General features: G+C 55.2%; 1 protein-coding gene across 9 annotated transcripts in view; it reads right to left on the bottom strand.

Moving 5' to 3' along the window:
* Positions 1-15991, bottom strand: part of ANO1 (anoctamin 1) — a 193728-nt gene that overhangs the window by 161752 nt on the left and 15985 nt on the right. For 4 of the 9 annotated variants that reach the window (XM_069566556.2, XM_069566558.2, XM_069566559.2 and 1 more), the window contains exon 1: positions 14170-14320. The exons of 1 other annotated variant lie outside the window; for it this stretch is intronic. In XM_069566556.2, coding sequence (XP_069422657.1) covers positions 14170-14227 — 58 coding nt within the window. In that variant the 5' untranslated portion in view covers positions 14228-14320. Of the gene's footprint in view, positions 1-14169; positions 14462-15991 lie in introns of those variants that run through there. 4 more of the 9 variants (XM_069566552.2, XM_069566554.2, XM_069566557.2 and 1 more) reach the window with 2 other exon arrangements.

The following is a 15991-nucleotide window of genomic DNA, read 5'->3' as shown; positions in this document are numbered from 1 at the left end:
CAAGAAGACCACACGTGTCATGGATTGTAGGAGGCCATGATTCTCCTGCCCTGGCCAGCGGCTGCCCCCTTTGCCACGCTGCTTGGCGATGCTTCCCGTCGAGAGGCAGAGTGTGCCTCTGCCGCTTCTGGGCTGAACTTGTGACTCGGTTTGGCCAACAGAAACCAGCAAAGTGACAAGCCTCACAGGCCTTGAGAGCACTGCGTTCTGTCCTGGATCTGGCCACTGCCCTGTGAAGAAGCCCAGGCCAGCCTGCTGGAGGATGAGACTCCCATCACCATCCCAGCTAACAGCCAGCTTGTCCATCGTGAACCGCGGCTACCCTTGAGCAGCTCAGCTGACCCACCAGCCTACTGTGGGTGCAGGAGTGTCCCCACTGGAGACTGACCACACATCTGGCCCCAATCAGCCCCCCAGCGCACAGCCTGATGGGAGATAACAGGTGGCTGTTTGCAGCCACTGTTCTGGGAGGTTCACTGTGCAACAGTGGATAACCACACAGTGGCTGTTCTCTTTTGGCCTGTTGAACATGAACTGATGGTTACTATTGTGTCCTGGAAATCATAGAATGAGCCTGTATGTGAGATTTGGCCCAATTTTTCGACATGCTGCCGAGTTGCCAAAAACTCAGCAAATGTGACCAGGCACTCTTTATCAGAATTAGCTGAGACTTTGTAAAATCGAAGGCTCTTTTTGTCCTATTGCTTCGAAAAATGATGCTACTGGGATTTCCTGATGCTCCTGTGGCTAAGACCCCATGTTCCCAATGCAGAGGGCCCGGGTTTGATTCCCGCTCAGGGAATTAGATCCCACATGTCACGACCAAAGATCCCATATGCTGCGACTAAAAAACCCAGCACGATGCAGCAAAGACCCAGTGTGGCCAAATAAATTAATATTTAAAAACTGGTGCTGCAGTCAGCTTGTGGGCGAGCATGGGTGTGGTCCCTGGGTTGCTCAGGACGCTGGGTTCCGGGCATGTGATGCTTAGAGGAGAATGAGTATGATCTCCAGGGTGAGGACACGGTGGCCGACACCCAGGGGTCTTAGGCCCCGTAGACACAGCCAGCTGAGGCCACTTTCTGACTGGGGAGGGGGAGGGGTGCTAGAGACAGTCGGTACCATCTCATAGTTGGTCATAGAGTTTAAGCCAAAAGAAGCTCCCAGAATACTGCTGTCCCTGGGGTTTTACTGTGGTGGTTTTAAATTACGTCCTCAAAGTTTGGGGTGTTTCTCTGCTCAGAAGGGAGCCCAATCTCCCTCCCCTTAAGTATGGACCGAGCCTAGCGGCTCGCTTCGAATGAATAGAATAAGGCAGAAATGGCAGCCTGTAACTGAGAGCTGGCCGTCAGAGGCATTTCAGACGCTTCCTCACTCTCTCTTGCACCTCCTGCTGCCGGTGAAGCCAGCCGCCACGCTGTGAGGACGCTCACGCAGCCTGGGGAGACGTCCCTGCGCTGAGGAGCTGAGGCTCCGCCAACAGCCCTGTGAGTGCGCCGTCTTGGAGGCTGATCTTCCAGCCCCAGGGCAACCTTCTGATACCTGCAGCCCTGGATGACATCGTGACGACAACCTCATGAGGGACTCCCAAGCCTGAACCGCTCAGCTAAGCCATCTCTGAATTTCTGACCCCACTGAAAGAACCTGAAGTAATAAATATGCATTATTTCAAGCCACTAGGCTCTGAGGTTGTTTGTTACACAGCGCAAGGTAACTAATATACTTCTTATGGTGGCTCTGGGAGGTGAGTCCATCCGTGTTGACTTATTCTCTCTCACGGACTCAAGGCTCTGGCACAGTATTCTCCGTTCTAAGATCCCACTAGCAGAGACCTCTCAGTTTACTGGATACCCTACTTATAACGTGTGCCAACTCTTTGGTTGAAAGGAGTGAGCTTGGGTTTCTGAGACTGGTGTTGTACCTGAGAAGCAGGTCTTTGACCAAGGCTCTTCTATGACTCTCTGCAGGAGAAGCCCCCAGAAGCTGCCTGAAATCTGTCCTAGCCGCCCTGCCGTTGGTCTCTCACCCTTGTGTAGGGATTGGCGGCAAGCTCAACACAGGATACCCCGTGTAGAGAGAAGCCACGCCATGCATCATTCCACAGTGGGATTACACGGTCAGCGAGAACGCGGAGGCAGCTTGAAGCAGGGGTGGGTTCCTGCACTGCCCTCTCCTTATGTCTTAAAACCATCTCACAGGAGCACCGCACACATGCCAGAGACAGGCACACACGATGCATTTTTGGTAACGAAGCGCTCGCACGCGGCCAGCACCCAGGAGCCCCCTTCCTGACCCCCAAGGGGAAACCACTACCCTAGTTCTTGTCTGCTCAGACGCATTTCGCTATCGTACGTTCTGTAACTGGGGTCAGAGGCCGTCCTGCTTGTTCTACAAACAGCGTCCCACAGCGTGTGTCCTTTTTGCGTCCAGCGTCCTTTGTTCATCGCGACCTTGGTGATTCCTCCCCGACGTTGGGAGCAGCTGTGAGCAGTTCACCCCAGGGCTACAGAGGGCTCTGGGGTGGGCAGGGACCACATGTAAGCATCTGGCCCAGGGCTGGTCGGCATCCAGGGGCTCCCGTTTGGGGGCCGCCGTGTGCACCGCTGCAAGGAATCTGCATGTGTGTGTCTCTTGACGACCAAGGCCAGGCGTCTCAAGCGGAGAGCACCCAGTCTGCTTGGCTCAGTGACTTGCAGCTCTCCAGTTTCCGGCCTCAGCTCCCACCCCCGCGGGCAGCCTGTGAGAGCGCCGTGGCCCCATGCTCTGGCCTGAGCTTGGCATTGTCTGCGTTTTGCATTTTAGCCCCTCTGGTGGGCGTAGGATGGTATCGAATTGTGGTTTCACTTTGCACTTCCTGATGACTAATGAACTTGTGGGCTTTTTCATGTGCTTACTGGGCCCTTTCTTTGAAGATGCTCGTCAGTCACCCGATCTGATTCTGGGTTCTTGGGAAGCAAGCCACTCTCCTGAGAACACACTGATAAGCTTTCCCCCAGGAACGGCGCATGTTTCATTTTCTTCCTTCAAGTCTAGCCCAAACACACAGACGGGACTTGGAGCGGCTTGTGCCGATCCACTTTCTCCCCAAGCGCTCACTGTGCATTGCTCTGACCCCACTGAATATCCCCGTCCAGCCCGGCTGGGCTGGGCTACAGTTACAAAGGTTGGGTCATGGAGAGCCTGCCGGGAGTTCCCTGTTAAGTGCCTTTCTGAGACTTCGCTTCGGCAGAGGTGAGCATCTGGTTACACCCGGCCCCCGGGCCTTTTCAGAACACAACAATAGGGGCTACGCTGTATGCAGGACACTTGGGGCTCCCTGCCCTCTGTCCTTGAGGAAACCCTTTGCACTGTTATCAGACACCCTCCCCCACCCAGGAGTCTCCAAGTGGACGTGGGAGTGCCCTCGCTCAGATTCTTTCACGAAAGGATGGGGACTCGGGTCCACTTGATCCTCAGTGAGCCACACGGGTCCTGGGCAACCAGCAGCAGAGGCAAAGTGGGAAAGCGTGCATTCGGCAAAGGTTTACTGAGTATTGACTGTGTGCGGGTGTGCTGAGGATTCAGGACACACAAGAGATGCTCTCCTGGACCACCCGGCGTTTACATCAGTGGAGGAGGAGGGGAAGATAGCTGCTGTTCAGTTACTGAGTCTTGTCCGACTCTTTGTGACCCCATGGACTGCAGCACCCCAGACTTCCCTGCCTTTCACCATCTCCCGGAGTTTGGGCACATAGTAAGTCAGTCCAATAAATCAGATCTAATTACAGTTCTCAGCCCCTGCTTGGGGGGATGGGAAGCACCCTAGCCAACCAGCTGGCATTTTCTTGCTTCCCTGGTGCTTCCCGTCTTAGGCTTTCCTGGTGGCTCAGACAGTAAAGAATTTGCCTGCAATGCAGAAGACGGGGGTTCCATCCTTGGGTGGGGAAGATAGATCCCCTGGAAAAGGGAACAGCAACTCACTCCAGTATTCTTGCCTGGAGAATCCTATGGACAGAGGAGCCTGGCGGGCTACATAGTCCATGGAGTTGCAAAGAGTTGGACACTACTGAGTGACGAAGCAACACTGGCAGTTTCTTAAATAGTTAAACACGTTTATCTTACGACCCCTGTATTTCAGTTGGAGGCATTTATTGGAGAAATGAAAGCATGACCATAAAAAGCACTGTTCCTTGAAGCTCCATTCGTAAAGGCTTCACACTGGAAACAACCAATCTTTCAAGGAGGATGGGCAGTAGCCTTCGGTCCATCCACACGACAGGACGGACCCAGCAGTAGAACTGCCACTGCCCTGCACAAAGCATCGTACCGGGCGCCGGAAGCTGGGCGTGGGGGAGTTCTCACCCTGTGCTCTCATTTATAAGAGGTTTAGAGCAGGCAGAATTTGTCCACGGTGGGGGTGGGATGGGCAGTTGATGGGAGACGAGTGTGAGGTCACTGTCTGGGGGCAACAGGAATATTTCATGTTTGTTTTTTTTTAATTTCACTACGTTGAGTCTTAGTTGTGGTGGCAGGCGGGCTTAGTTGTCCTGTGGCAAGTGGAAGCCCAGTTCCCCGACCAGAGATTGAGCCTGTGTCGCCTGGATTGGAAGGCAAACTCTTAGCCACTGGGCCACCAGGGAAGCCCCTGAATATTTCGTATCTTAACGGGTATGGGTTACACAGGTGTAGGAAGCTCTGTTAGAACCAATAGCACTTGAGATCTGGGCATCTTACTCTATGTAGTCATTGCTGTTTAGTCGCTAAATTGTGTCCGACTCTTTGCGACCCTATGGACTGGAGCCCGTCAGCGCCCTCTGTCCATGGGATTCTCCAGGCAAGAATTACTGGAGTGGACTATCATTTCCTCCTCCAGGGGAATCTTCCCGACCCAGGGATCGAACCTGAGTCTCCCGCAGCTCCTGCATTGCAGGCAGATTCTTTACTGCTGAGCCACCAGGGATGTCCTTAAACTGGCGATAATCTTTTGTTTGAGGGATGGGAGGACAGAGGAGAGTGTTTTATCCAAAAGGCAGGATTAAGGGTAGAATGTGAAGCAGCAGAATGTGGGGACCATCCCCATTCTCCTGGTGGGTTCGCAACTGCGACGGCTATCCCCTCCTCCCCACCCAAAAGAACAGCGATAAGAGCAAATGTTCAAAGACTGCAGGCCGTTCCACCCACCACCTGCCTCCCAGGGAGCCCGAGTCCAGGGACGTGAACCCGCTGTTCTTTGTTCAGCTCTCGTGCCCTCGAGCTTTTCAGCGCGCGGGCATCACCCACCTCCCCCAGGACCCCAGCCCCAGAGGAGCCAAGTGCATTCTCCAGAGTCGCTGCACCGTAGAGGCTGAACTTCACCCGGCACCAGCCAAAGACACGGTGTCCTTTCCAAAGCGGCCGGAGACACAGGTGACGCCAGGCCTTTCTTAAAGGCTGGTCCCCAGTGCAGCCTCCCGAAGGGACTTTCAAGGCTAATTATCTGTCGACTCTAACCTCCTCCTTAGGTTTGGGAAGAGGGGAGAAAGTGCTGGACTTGGAGTAAGCTAACAGGAGCTCTGGTCCCACCTCTGTCACCAAACTGCTGTGTGACTTCAGGAAAATCACGCAACCTCTCTGAGTCCCTGTTTCTTGGCTTTCTCATTCCAGGGTCCCTGGAGGGGATCCAGGGCATTCGTTAGCCTCTTTAAGGGCAGAAGAACACCTGTTCCGATGACTATTGACTAAAATCAAAGACATAATTACTTAAAGATTTCCCCTTCGAGATGGAAGTTGGAGAGCCTCTGTGTGTGAATGAGGTGGTCAGCTGAGGTCAAGACTCAAGTTATGGCTCAGCTGGACACTTATAACAACTCTTGGAGCTTTGGCCGAGAGAGGTTTAAATTGTTTGTATTCTTAGTCACATACTGTTTAATTTATAACCACAACCAACTGTCGGTGGTGTAAGGCATGCTGATGTTAAAATACGAATTAAGAAAGAGTGTGCATATGATAAAATGTGGTAAATTCAGCTTAAGATGGTTTCATAGGTTGATGGCTATGGTCTAAAATCTATAGCCAGGGGATTTCACTGGCGGTCCCGTGGCTAAGACTCTGTGCTCCCGATGCAGGAGGCCTGGGTTTGATTCCCCAGTCAGGGAACTAGACCCACATGTTGCAACTAAAGGTCCTGCATCCTGCGATGAAGAGTGAGATCTCATGTGCCAAAACTAAGACCTGGTGCACCCAAATAAAGAAATATTTTTAAAAATCAATAAAATCTATAGCATCACCAATTCGACGGACATGAGTTTGAGCAAACTCCGAGAGATGGTGAAGGACAAGGAAGCCTGGGGTGCTGCAGCTCACGGTGTCACAAAGAGCCGGACACAACTTAATGACTGAATAGGAAGTGAAGTCGCTCAGTCGTGTCCGACTCTTGGCGACCCCATGGACTGTAGCCCACCAGACTCCTCCGTCCATGGGATTTTCCAGGCAAGAGTACTGGAGTGAGTTGCCGTTTCCTTCTCCAGGGGATCTTCCCGACCCAGGGATCAAACCCGGGTCTCCCACGTGGCAGGGAGACTCTTTACCGTCTGAACCAGCAGGGAAGTGACTGAACAACAGCAATATAGAGAGGTTGTATATGTTATACAAAACACATTATGTAGAGCGATCTCCGTATCATCTGCCTGACTATATGCAGACTATCTATCTATACTATCTAGGCTATATGCATCTATCATCCAGCTGCCTATCAATTAAGGGGAAACCTTCTCGGGGCTTCCGTGGTGGCTCAGTGGTAAAGAATCCACCTGCCGATGCAGCAGATGCAGGCTCGATCCCTGGTCCAGGAAGATCCCACAGGCCTTGAGGCAGCTAAGCCTGTGCGCCACAACTATTGAGTCTGTGCTCTAGAGCCTGGGAGCCGCAACTACCGATGCTCACATGCCCCAGCGCCCGAGCTCTGCAACAAGAGGAGCCGCCGCAAAGAGAAACCCGCGTACCACAACTGGAGAAAAGTTCGTGCAGCATCAAAGACGCAGCAGAGCCAGAACTGAATAAATTGATAAGATTATCAAAGGGAAATCTTCCCATGCTATACCAGTGTCCACAGTGGAGTGTTTTTTGCTTAAAATCACTCCTTTTTCATAGAGCACACAAATGAAATACACCTAACTCCCAGGAGGCCATCTGAGACTATGAACAATGTGCAAAGGTGTCCTGAGCTGGCCTGGGCACCTGCCCACTCCCAGCCTCCTCCAAGTTCTGGTCTTAGGGGTTTAAGGACAAACAAGGTGTGTAAAACCAAATTGGCAAAACCCAGCTCAGGCCTGGCCTTCTGAAACTCTGCAGAGTGCGGGCAGAGCCATGCTGATAGGATACCCCTAGCAGCGGGTACAGGGATGACTGGGTGAGTGGTCAGGGGAGAGGTGCTGAGACGCCACTGGCCGTCGCAGTCAGGGAAGGCCTCCGGGAGGAGGTGATGGAGCTTGGAGGGAGAAATGGCCAAGAGCCCAGGGAGCAGGAAAGAGGGGATGAAGGGCCAGAAGAAGGTGAGTGAGGCTGAACAGCGAGGGGAAGGGCTGGGGGTGAGAGGGAACCTTGAGAGGCAGGTGAGCTTCACCTGTGGGCCAGGTGAGGGCTGGAGGGGTCCAGCGCAGTGGGGAGGAGGGGCCAACCTGGAGGCAACAGGGGAATTGAGGAGTGGGTAGCACAGACGCGGGGAGCTGGGGAGGCTTTGAGGGGTGCGTGGGAACTGGTATCAACCGGACCAGGTAAAGGGAGGGTGGGAGGCGGGCCGAGCGGAAGCATGACAGCACCACGCAGAGCCGGGGGAGCGATCTGAGCCCCTCGGACTGAGGACAGGGCTGGGCTTAGGAAGGAATACTCTGCAGGCCCCACTCCAGCCCGGAGCCCGACGTCCTCAACAGCAGAGTTTGCAGTGGGAACCCGCGGACAGACTGGACTTTCACTCACTCTCCTTCCCCTGGAACCCCCAGTCCCCAGCCGTTCTCTGACCAGGAAACAATGTAATAAAAAGTATGCTCAAAAAAAAAAAAGAAGTATGCTCAATTATGCCTTATTCTAACAGCTCACATCAGTAGCTCCATTTCCATCCCAAACAGAGCGTTCAGACTTCTCCAATGAAGTGCCATGTAAATGCATTAAAAAGTCATTATACGCTTGAGGCCGTACGTGGGCAGCAATCATTGCGGTTTAGTGTCAAAAGGAAAGGATTAAACCTTGGGTGTCAAGGGGAACGTTTGCCCTCCATGCAGAGAGGCAAACAGGGGGACAGCCGGAGGGAGGAGTTTCCGGCTGCCCGGCAGGGGTGGCGCCTGGGGGTTCCTCTGTGCATGTGGGAACCCAGAGCCCAGCGGGGCTGCATCGAGGTGCAAAACCCCTAGGCAGGTGAGGGGACCCCTGGGTTGCAAATGAGAAGCCTGGCTTACCAGGCAAGACATCTACTGTACACACAGGCCCTCCGAGGGCTGAATGCATGAAACTAGTAATTTGTCTACCCAGTGGCCACGTGACCGTGGTCAAATGGATTGCTGAAGGTCGGAAAGCTTTTGATACTTCATTACGCAGCGTGAAAACCCTGACACGTGTGCCCGGCGCTGGAGGCAGAGGGCCCTGCCGGCTGCTGGGGGCACCCAAGCCAGGCAAAGCCAGGCTCGGGAGAGGAAGAGCTGCTGAGAGGTGCCTGGCTCCTGGCGGGGGTTCCAGCAGCAGCAGGGCTCCCAGTCCCCAACCCCGAGGACTGCCTCCCGGTCAGAGGGCTGGGGAGGCATCAGCGAGTTGGGGAGGACCACACATCTGGAGCTGGGGACCCAGATCAGATCCTCATCCAGCAGCGCCAGCACTGACCTGAGTCTCAGGATCCCTCCCACCTCCAGCCACGCTGACACCCAGGGCGCCCTCGGCTATGCGAGCTTGGGGACGTTACTTGGTGTCTCTGTGCCTTGGTATCCTCGTCTGTCACAAGGGGCTTGTGATATTACTAATGCGTTACCAACTCATCAAGTGAATATTAAAGGAAGTGACACACGTAAAGGGCTTGGAACAGTGCCTAAAACAGGATGAGTGGCCAGGAACCGTCAGTTATCCTCCATTCCCTCCACCAAGCCCTGTGCTGGGGCTACAGAATGGGCCCATCGAGTGAGGCAGACGTGACCCATGCCACCCGTCGAGTGTCTGATGGAAGGGACAGCTCAGGTGAGGCAGGTGGTGGGACAGTTGGGTGGGCGGGTCCTCAGCACACAGGGCTTACTCAGCCTGAATCAGCGCCTTCCACAATGAACATCGCAACGTAAATCAACACAGGCTGCAAACTCCATGACATGGCTACCCTGTATCTCCAGCTCCCGGCACTGTAGATGGCCCCCAAATGGAGCACCATCTGCCTCTAAGTTGAATTATGCATCAGACTGCAGGTGCCAGGCAGCTTCCTCCATGAGTCACGTGACAGCAGAGAAGAGACACTTACTGTGTATAAAGTGTGTTGGAGGACACGGTTCCGAGGGGGAAAAGGCCAGCTGGAGGAGGAGTGAAAATATCTGCGTGTCTTATAACGGCGAGGATTTAATATCCAGAATATATAAAGAGCTCCTACAATTCAACAACAAGAAGACAAACAACCCCTAAAAACTGGGCAAAGAAATTGAACAGCTAAACAACGGCTATATGGGCTTCCCTCGTGGCTCAGATGGTAAAGAATCTGCCTGCAATGCAGGAGACCTGGGTTCAGTCCCTGGGTCAGGAAGATCCCCTGGAGGAGGGCATGGCAACCCACTCCAGCATTCTTGCCTGGAGAATCCCAAGAACAGAGGAGCCTGGTGGGCTACAGTCCATGGGGTTGCAAAGAGTCGGACATGAGTGAGTGACTAAGTATGCACTGAGGGTGGAAAGAAAGAGGAGCCCTCTTAACTGCTGGAAGGAGTGTAAAATGGTGCCACAGCTGTGGTTTTTCAAAAAGTTAAGGCTATGATCCAGCTATTCTGCTTCAGAGTACATATTCAAAAAAACGGAAAACTGGATTCAAATAAGGCTTCCTAGGTGGCGCTACGGGTGAAGAACCCGCCTGCCAATGCAGGAGACTTAATAACCATGGGTTTGGTCCCTGGGCCTGGAAGATTCTTTGGAGGAGGGCATGGCAACCCACTCCAGTATTCTTGCCTGGAGGATCCCATGGACAGAGGAGCCTGGCGGGCTACAGTCCATGGGGTCACAAAGAGTCAGATACTATTGAAGCAAATTAGCAACAACACACAGGGACTCAAACAGACACTCGAATGCAAATTTTCGTTGCAGCTTTAACCACAATAGCCGAAAGGGGGAAATCACTCAAGTGTCCATTGAATGAATGGATAAGAAATATGTGGTGTCACGTTCAATGCAGTGTTATTCAGTCATAGAAGGGAATGAAATTCTGATACCCTGAACGTTGAAAGCATGTAAAATGAAATATGCCATACACAAAAGAACAGATATTGTGTGATTTCGCTCTTCGGAAGTACCTAGAATAGTCAAATTCGTAGAGACAGAAAGTAGGGGAGATGTTACCCTGGCCTGGCGGTGGGGGAGGAAAACGGAGAGTTATTGCCTAATAAGCACACAGGTTCTGTTTGGGGATGATAAGAAGAGTTTTAGAAATAGATGGTGGTGATGGCTGCACAACATTCGGAAAGGACTTGAATGCCACTGATTCGTATGCTTAAAAATGATGAAAATGGTATCTCTGTTTAATGTCAACTAAAAAAAAACAAAAAGGTGAGCCCCTCACCTATCCTAACCCACACCTGTTTCTCCTGCTCAATCCAAAAATCTTGCAGCTGCTCTTTAAATTTTCTCTTACTCTCAGACCCTCCATGTGATGCATGGTCAATTCTTGTCTGCTCTACTCTCAAAACACGCCCGGAGACTGCCCTCCGCTTGTCACCAGCGACTCACGCCTGGATTACTGCAAGAGCCTCCGGACCGGCTTCTGCCTTCCCCGCCTCAGCCTTCCCCTTCTTCCCCTTCAGAGCGGCCAGAGGGATCCTGCCCAAACCTGGATCCACTCCAGACCCTTCCAGAGACTCCAGGGGCCCATGGCCATCCGGACTGCCTCTCACACTCCCTCTGGACTCCATGAGCCCACCTGGTGTTTCGGGCGCTCCAGGCGTGAGGCTTTGCACTGGCTGTTCCCTCTTCCAGCTCTTCGAGGTGCGCAGCCCCTCGCTGCCTCCCGATGAGGGCTTCTCCGGCCACCCTCTCTAGTATATGCACTGCCCAAGCGGGCATATGGCCACCCTTTTGAAAGTCGCCCCCGATTTTGTTCCACTTTTCTTCTTGGATTCATCAGCAGCCAGCATATGAGATGCCAAATTCTTCGATGTGGTCAAGAAAGCTTTGCGAAGGCCAGGACTGCGTCTGCTTTGTCCCCTGCTGTGTCCCAAGCCCAGAGGGTGTAGTGCCAGACACCCTGCAGGCCTTGCATAGCTGTCTGCTGAACAGGCAAGTGAAAGTTTCAGGGGGCCAGCCCTCCTATCCTCTCCGAGTGGGGAGCAGCGTGTGGTGACCAGGCACAGCCAGGCTGCCTGGGGTTCGGATCTTGCATCTGCTGCTTCTCAGCTCTGTGACCTTCAGAAATCTCTCCATGCCTCGGTTTTCTCATCCACCAATGGGGAGACAACAGGGCCCATCTCACAGAGTGGGTGAGGATCACTGCGATGATGCCAGGCCCACAGCAAACTGCTCAACCAACAACCATCTTTACCCACCAGCCCTCTCTCCTGCTCCCCATGCCCAGGGAGCCATCAGTGGAGAGAGGCACATGGGCTGGTTTCCAAGAGGAGGGGACATCCCAGCAGGGTTTTGAGGGATGAGCAAGAGTGAGTTGGGCAGACATGTCCTGGGGGAGGGGTGCCTGTGTCCACATCGCCCTAACTCCACCTGCCCTTGTGGGAGGTCCAGACCATGGACTTGTGAATAAATACCTTATTAATAAACAACGAGGGAGCTTATAAAGAAGGCAGAGAAGGAGGTAGCATCTGTAGCGATTGTTGCAGGGAAGCAAGGCTGAGCTGGTCCTGGGATGTCTCAGGACACTGGGTAGGACGTCACACCTGGGGCTGTGGACTGATGCGTGTAGTGATGAAGGGGGGAGGGGCAGTACTCAGGCACACAGCAGAGCAGGAATAGAAAAAAAGGCTGTAGACGCAAACCCTCCAGGTGGACAGCTAAGGCACAGAGAGGTTGGGTAGGTTGAGCAAGGTCACAGAGCCGCACGCAGCAAAGCTGGGATTCAGAATCAGGCTCTCCACAGCTGCATCCCCCGTGAGGACGTCCGCGGTCAGGGCCTCAGCACCTGGCTCGGAGACAAAAGAGGGGACTAAGGCCTCTTTCCATCCTCCACCTCTGCGGCTTTATTACTTCCTATGGACCTGCGCATGCCAATGCGGCCTCGGGGCCTTAGCTTTACTGAGACGGCTAGAGAGGAAGGGTGACGCTATCAGAGTTCGCCCACATTCTTGCATGCTGGCTGTGGCAGAACCGGGTGCCCGGTGGCAAACCCCGGAATGGAGGTTGGAACACTAGTCCTAGGGTCTTAGACCTGTCTCTGCTGAAGCCCAGAGCAGGAGAAGAGGGGCGAGACCCCTGCCCATCACACAGAGCGGGACGCAAGTGAAAGGAGCAGAAAGCCTCCTCTAGGGGTGGAGCCTGTCTGAATCAGACCGTCCTGAGAGCGTGCCGGGATCCTCACATCAGAAATATGGCCCGCCCCCAATTTAAAGGCTCTCAAAACCAAAGAGCAAGCCCCGCACCCCCCCCCCCCCAGCTAGTACACTCCTGTGTGCAGCAATTACAGCTCCAGGCGCACCACTGGGAGATTCTGCCGGGTGGGGGGTATGGGAGGACCAGAAATCTCATGGGAGCTGGACCCCGGCGTCATCCTGGGCTCCAGTCTCGGTAGCCCCGTGAGCTACCTGTGTGCTCTCAGTTTCTTTGTCTGCACAATGGGGATGATTCTGCTCCCAGCTTGCAGGGCTAGGTTGAGGGTTAAACGTGTGAAGTGCTTAGTTCGGTGCCCAGCAGGAGGCAAGAGCTTGCTTAGCCACTCACAGATGCTGAGTTCGGAACTCATGAATGCATCATGTCTACAGGGACCTGGAGGCGGCCCCTTGCGCCAGCACAGCCAGGCCCTCCTGGCTGACTTTCTCAAGCCTCCCAGTTCCCAGGTCTGGCCTCCCCACTCTGGCTGGCAGTGCCTTCTCTGTTGCTCCTGGAAAGACTTTGATGGGTACGGTGTCATTTCTAGAAAGAAGTCCAGTTGGGGCTGTTTAAGAAGCAGACACCAGGATAAGTTTCTCCATGGGCATCCCCCAGCCCCAGAAGAGGTGAAGGCTGGGGGAAGGAGGAGCCACCAGGGAACAAGGAGGAGGGCTTCCTCCTTAGCGGCTCCTGGTTGCAGGTGGCTTTGACCACTGGGCACAGCATACCAACCAGGGCGCCCCCGGTTGGAATTCGGCTGTGTAATTAAAGCCAAGTGTCCGCTGTAGCCCCTTGTCAATGTCCCTCTCCGAGGTTTATTTAATAACCTCTGAACTGGGAGGGGAAAAATCATCCAGGAAACATGGCTTGGGTCATTTATTTTAAAATTATTGGTACAAAAATAGCCAGGGTCGTGATTTATGCGCAGGGAGGGGCGGAGGAAGTCAGGGACTCCCCCTCCCAACTGCCGTCCAAGTCTCACTTGCCTCCCCCTCCAAGTTTCGACGCAGTTTCCATTATGACTTCAAGTCGTAGTAGTTACTTTATATCGCAAATAAATCTCCGGAACAGCACGGAAATATTATGTGTATTAATAGCGCCTGTAAAAACATCCGAAAACCTTCCATCCGCCTAGGGCTTGGACGATTCTGTCCCAGGAATGGGAAACCGCACGGCCGCCGATGCCGGCCCGGGGGCCGCGGCCGCCCCCAGCCCCGCCCAGCTCGCGGTCCGTCCGTCCGCTGCTGTCAGTTTGTGAGTGCCCTCAGTGACCCGAGCCTGACAAAGTGCCCCCACCCAAAAGCTCGCGAAAGACGTCCGCGCTACCGGAGGCAGGGGTCTCCGTCTCCCGCTCCCTGCACGCCCCTCAGTCCCTGGAAGCCACTGTCCCCGAAAGACCCCATGCCGCTGCAGCCACACCCGGGTCCCCCGCCCCTCGCACCGGCCCTGGATACTCACCAGCTGCGGGGGCTTCCTTGGGGGTCAGTGCCTCGAGGCTGATGTCGTCCTCCAGCATGGCGCGGCTCACTGCCCGGCTCCGGGGCGCCCCGGACCACGGGATCCGGCAGAGGAGCGGCGACCAAAAGTGCCCCCCAGAGGTCTGAAGCGGCTCTGAGCGCCGGGGTCCGAGCCCAACTCGGGAGGGGACGGTCCCCCTCCGCCTCCCCAGACGCAGGACACGAAGCCGCGCGAGCCGGAGCCAAACTTGGCCGCCCTCGCGCACGGCCGAGCCGCTCCTCCCCCTCGGCTTTCCGGGCAGGGGGTCCCGGCCCGCTCCCTGCCCCCCACCCTCCCGCGGGGCCACCTGCGGACACCGCCCTCGCCCCGCCCAGCGCGCAGCCCGACTGCCCCCGCGGCCACCGGGCACCGAGGGAGCGCGCGGGACGCTGGAGACCAGCAGCCAGGCGGCGATCCGCCGCGGGTCCCGCCCGCCCCGGCCTCCCGCTCTGCGGGGAGCGTCTCCACCCGCTGTCTGACCCGCTTATCAGTCGGGGTGAACAGTGGAGCCCTGAGCCGCTGTGCTCGGCGGGCCCCCAGATAGGGCCCCGGGAAGGGGTGCTGACTGAGGGGGGGCAGGGGGCGGGGGGTGGCGGAGAGGAGGCAACGACCCAGTCCGGAGAGACCCGCACAGCGTGGGGCGTCAGCGGAGAGCGCGCTACCCCCTCCCCCAGGCTGCGGGTCCCCGAGTCATCACTCTCAACTTGTCAGAGGCCAGAGGTCGTGCAGCCTAGCGAAGCTAAGGCGATCAGGATGTTACAGCGCAAGTGCCTGGCTTGAACTTGAACCCTCACCTATGCAGAACTTGGGAGTCTGAATAATGTGAGAACTGTTCCCAAATAGGAGAAAACTCCTGTTATTTGAGGATTCTAGCCTGCGAGGCTAAGAGGACTCAGCCAGGGGTGCCCGCAGCGGCTTCCCCCACGTCCTGCAGGCTGGCCCAGGGCTGGGAGCCGGAGGTACCACTCTCTAGCCCTGTTCCTGTTTAGAAGGTGAGGTCTGGACACGCCAGCATCCTCCCCGGCGGCGGTGATGTGGGCACCAGGAGCCTGCAGAGCACCTCAGGCGAGGCGCCTCCTGTGTCTTTCCAGACCTCACACCCCTGACATCTCTGGATAAATACCATCAATTCTGAGGCAGAACTGCCTTAAACAAAACGTTCTCTTAAGTTGCTCCCTGATCACTGCAGGGCAGTGGTGGGACAGGAGCAGACTGCTTCGCCTTTTGAAAGGCCGCCTCCCACTTTCTGCACCCCGAGGAGGAGCCAGGCTGGTGCTGAGAGCCCACTCACCCAGGCTGGGGACCCCTAGCTCCCCTGCCAAGTAAGCACTCCCCCTGGCTTTGGCTGGCTCGGGGAGGAGACTGGATCTGACCCCTCTGTGGGGACAGACCACATCCATTAGAAAGCCGTCTATGCCTCCTTGAGGATAGATGACCAGTCCTCCCCGACGACCCCCCCAACCCTGCCAGGCCTGCTGGGATTGGTACCCATGTGTACCGATCGGTGGAAACGCTCTAGTAGCAGCAAAACCACAAAGAAGTGCTTCCTGCCGGAAAGTTCTCCCCTGCTCCCTACCCCAAGGGCTGTGTACAGAGAGGGGACTCAGGCCTCCTTCCTCTCAGGCGGTCAGGGAGAGAGGTGACCTGGGATTGTCCTTGGTATTTATCTAGTTTTTCTCTGGACTGAAAAACTGGGCGTTGAGGCACCTGGAGGGCTGCTGCGGAGGGTCACTCTGTGCAGAGGCTGCCCAGAGGCTGTGTACCCCAGATGTATACCCAGGAG

Source organism: Ovis canadensis, chromosome 21 (genome assembly GCF_042477335.2).
Source record: "Ovis canadensis isolate MfBH-ARS-UI-01 breed Bighorn chromosome 21, ARS-UI_OviCan_v2, whole genome shotgun sequence".
Lineage (NCBI taxonomy): Eukaryota > Metazoa > Chordata > Mammalia > Artiodactyla > Bovidae > Ovis > Ovis canadensis.
Note: the sequence above shows the minus strand (reverse complement) of the source record. Positions and strands in the feature narration are given on the sequence as shown.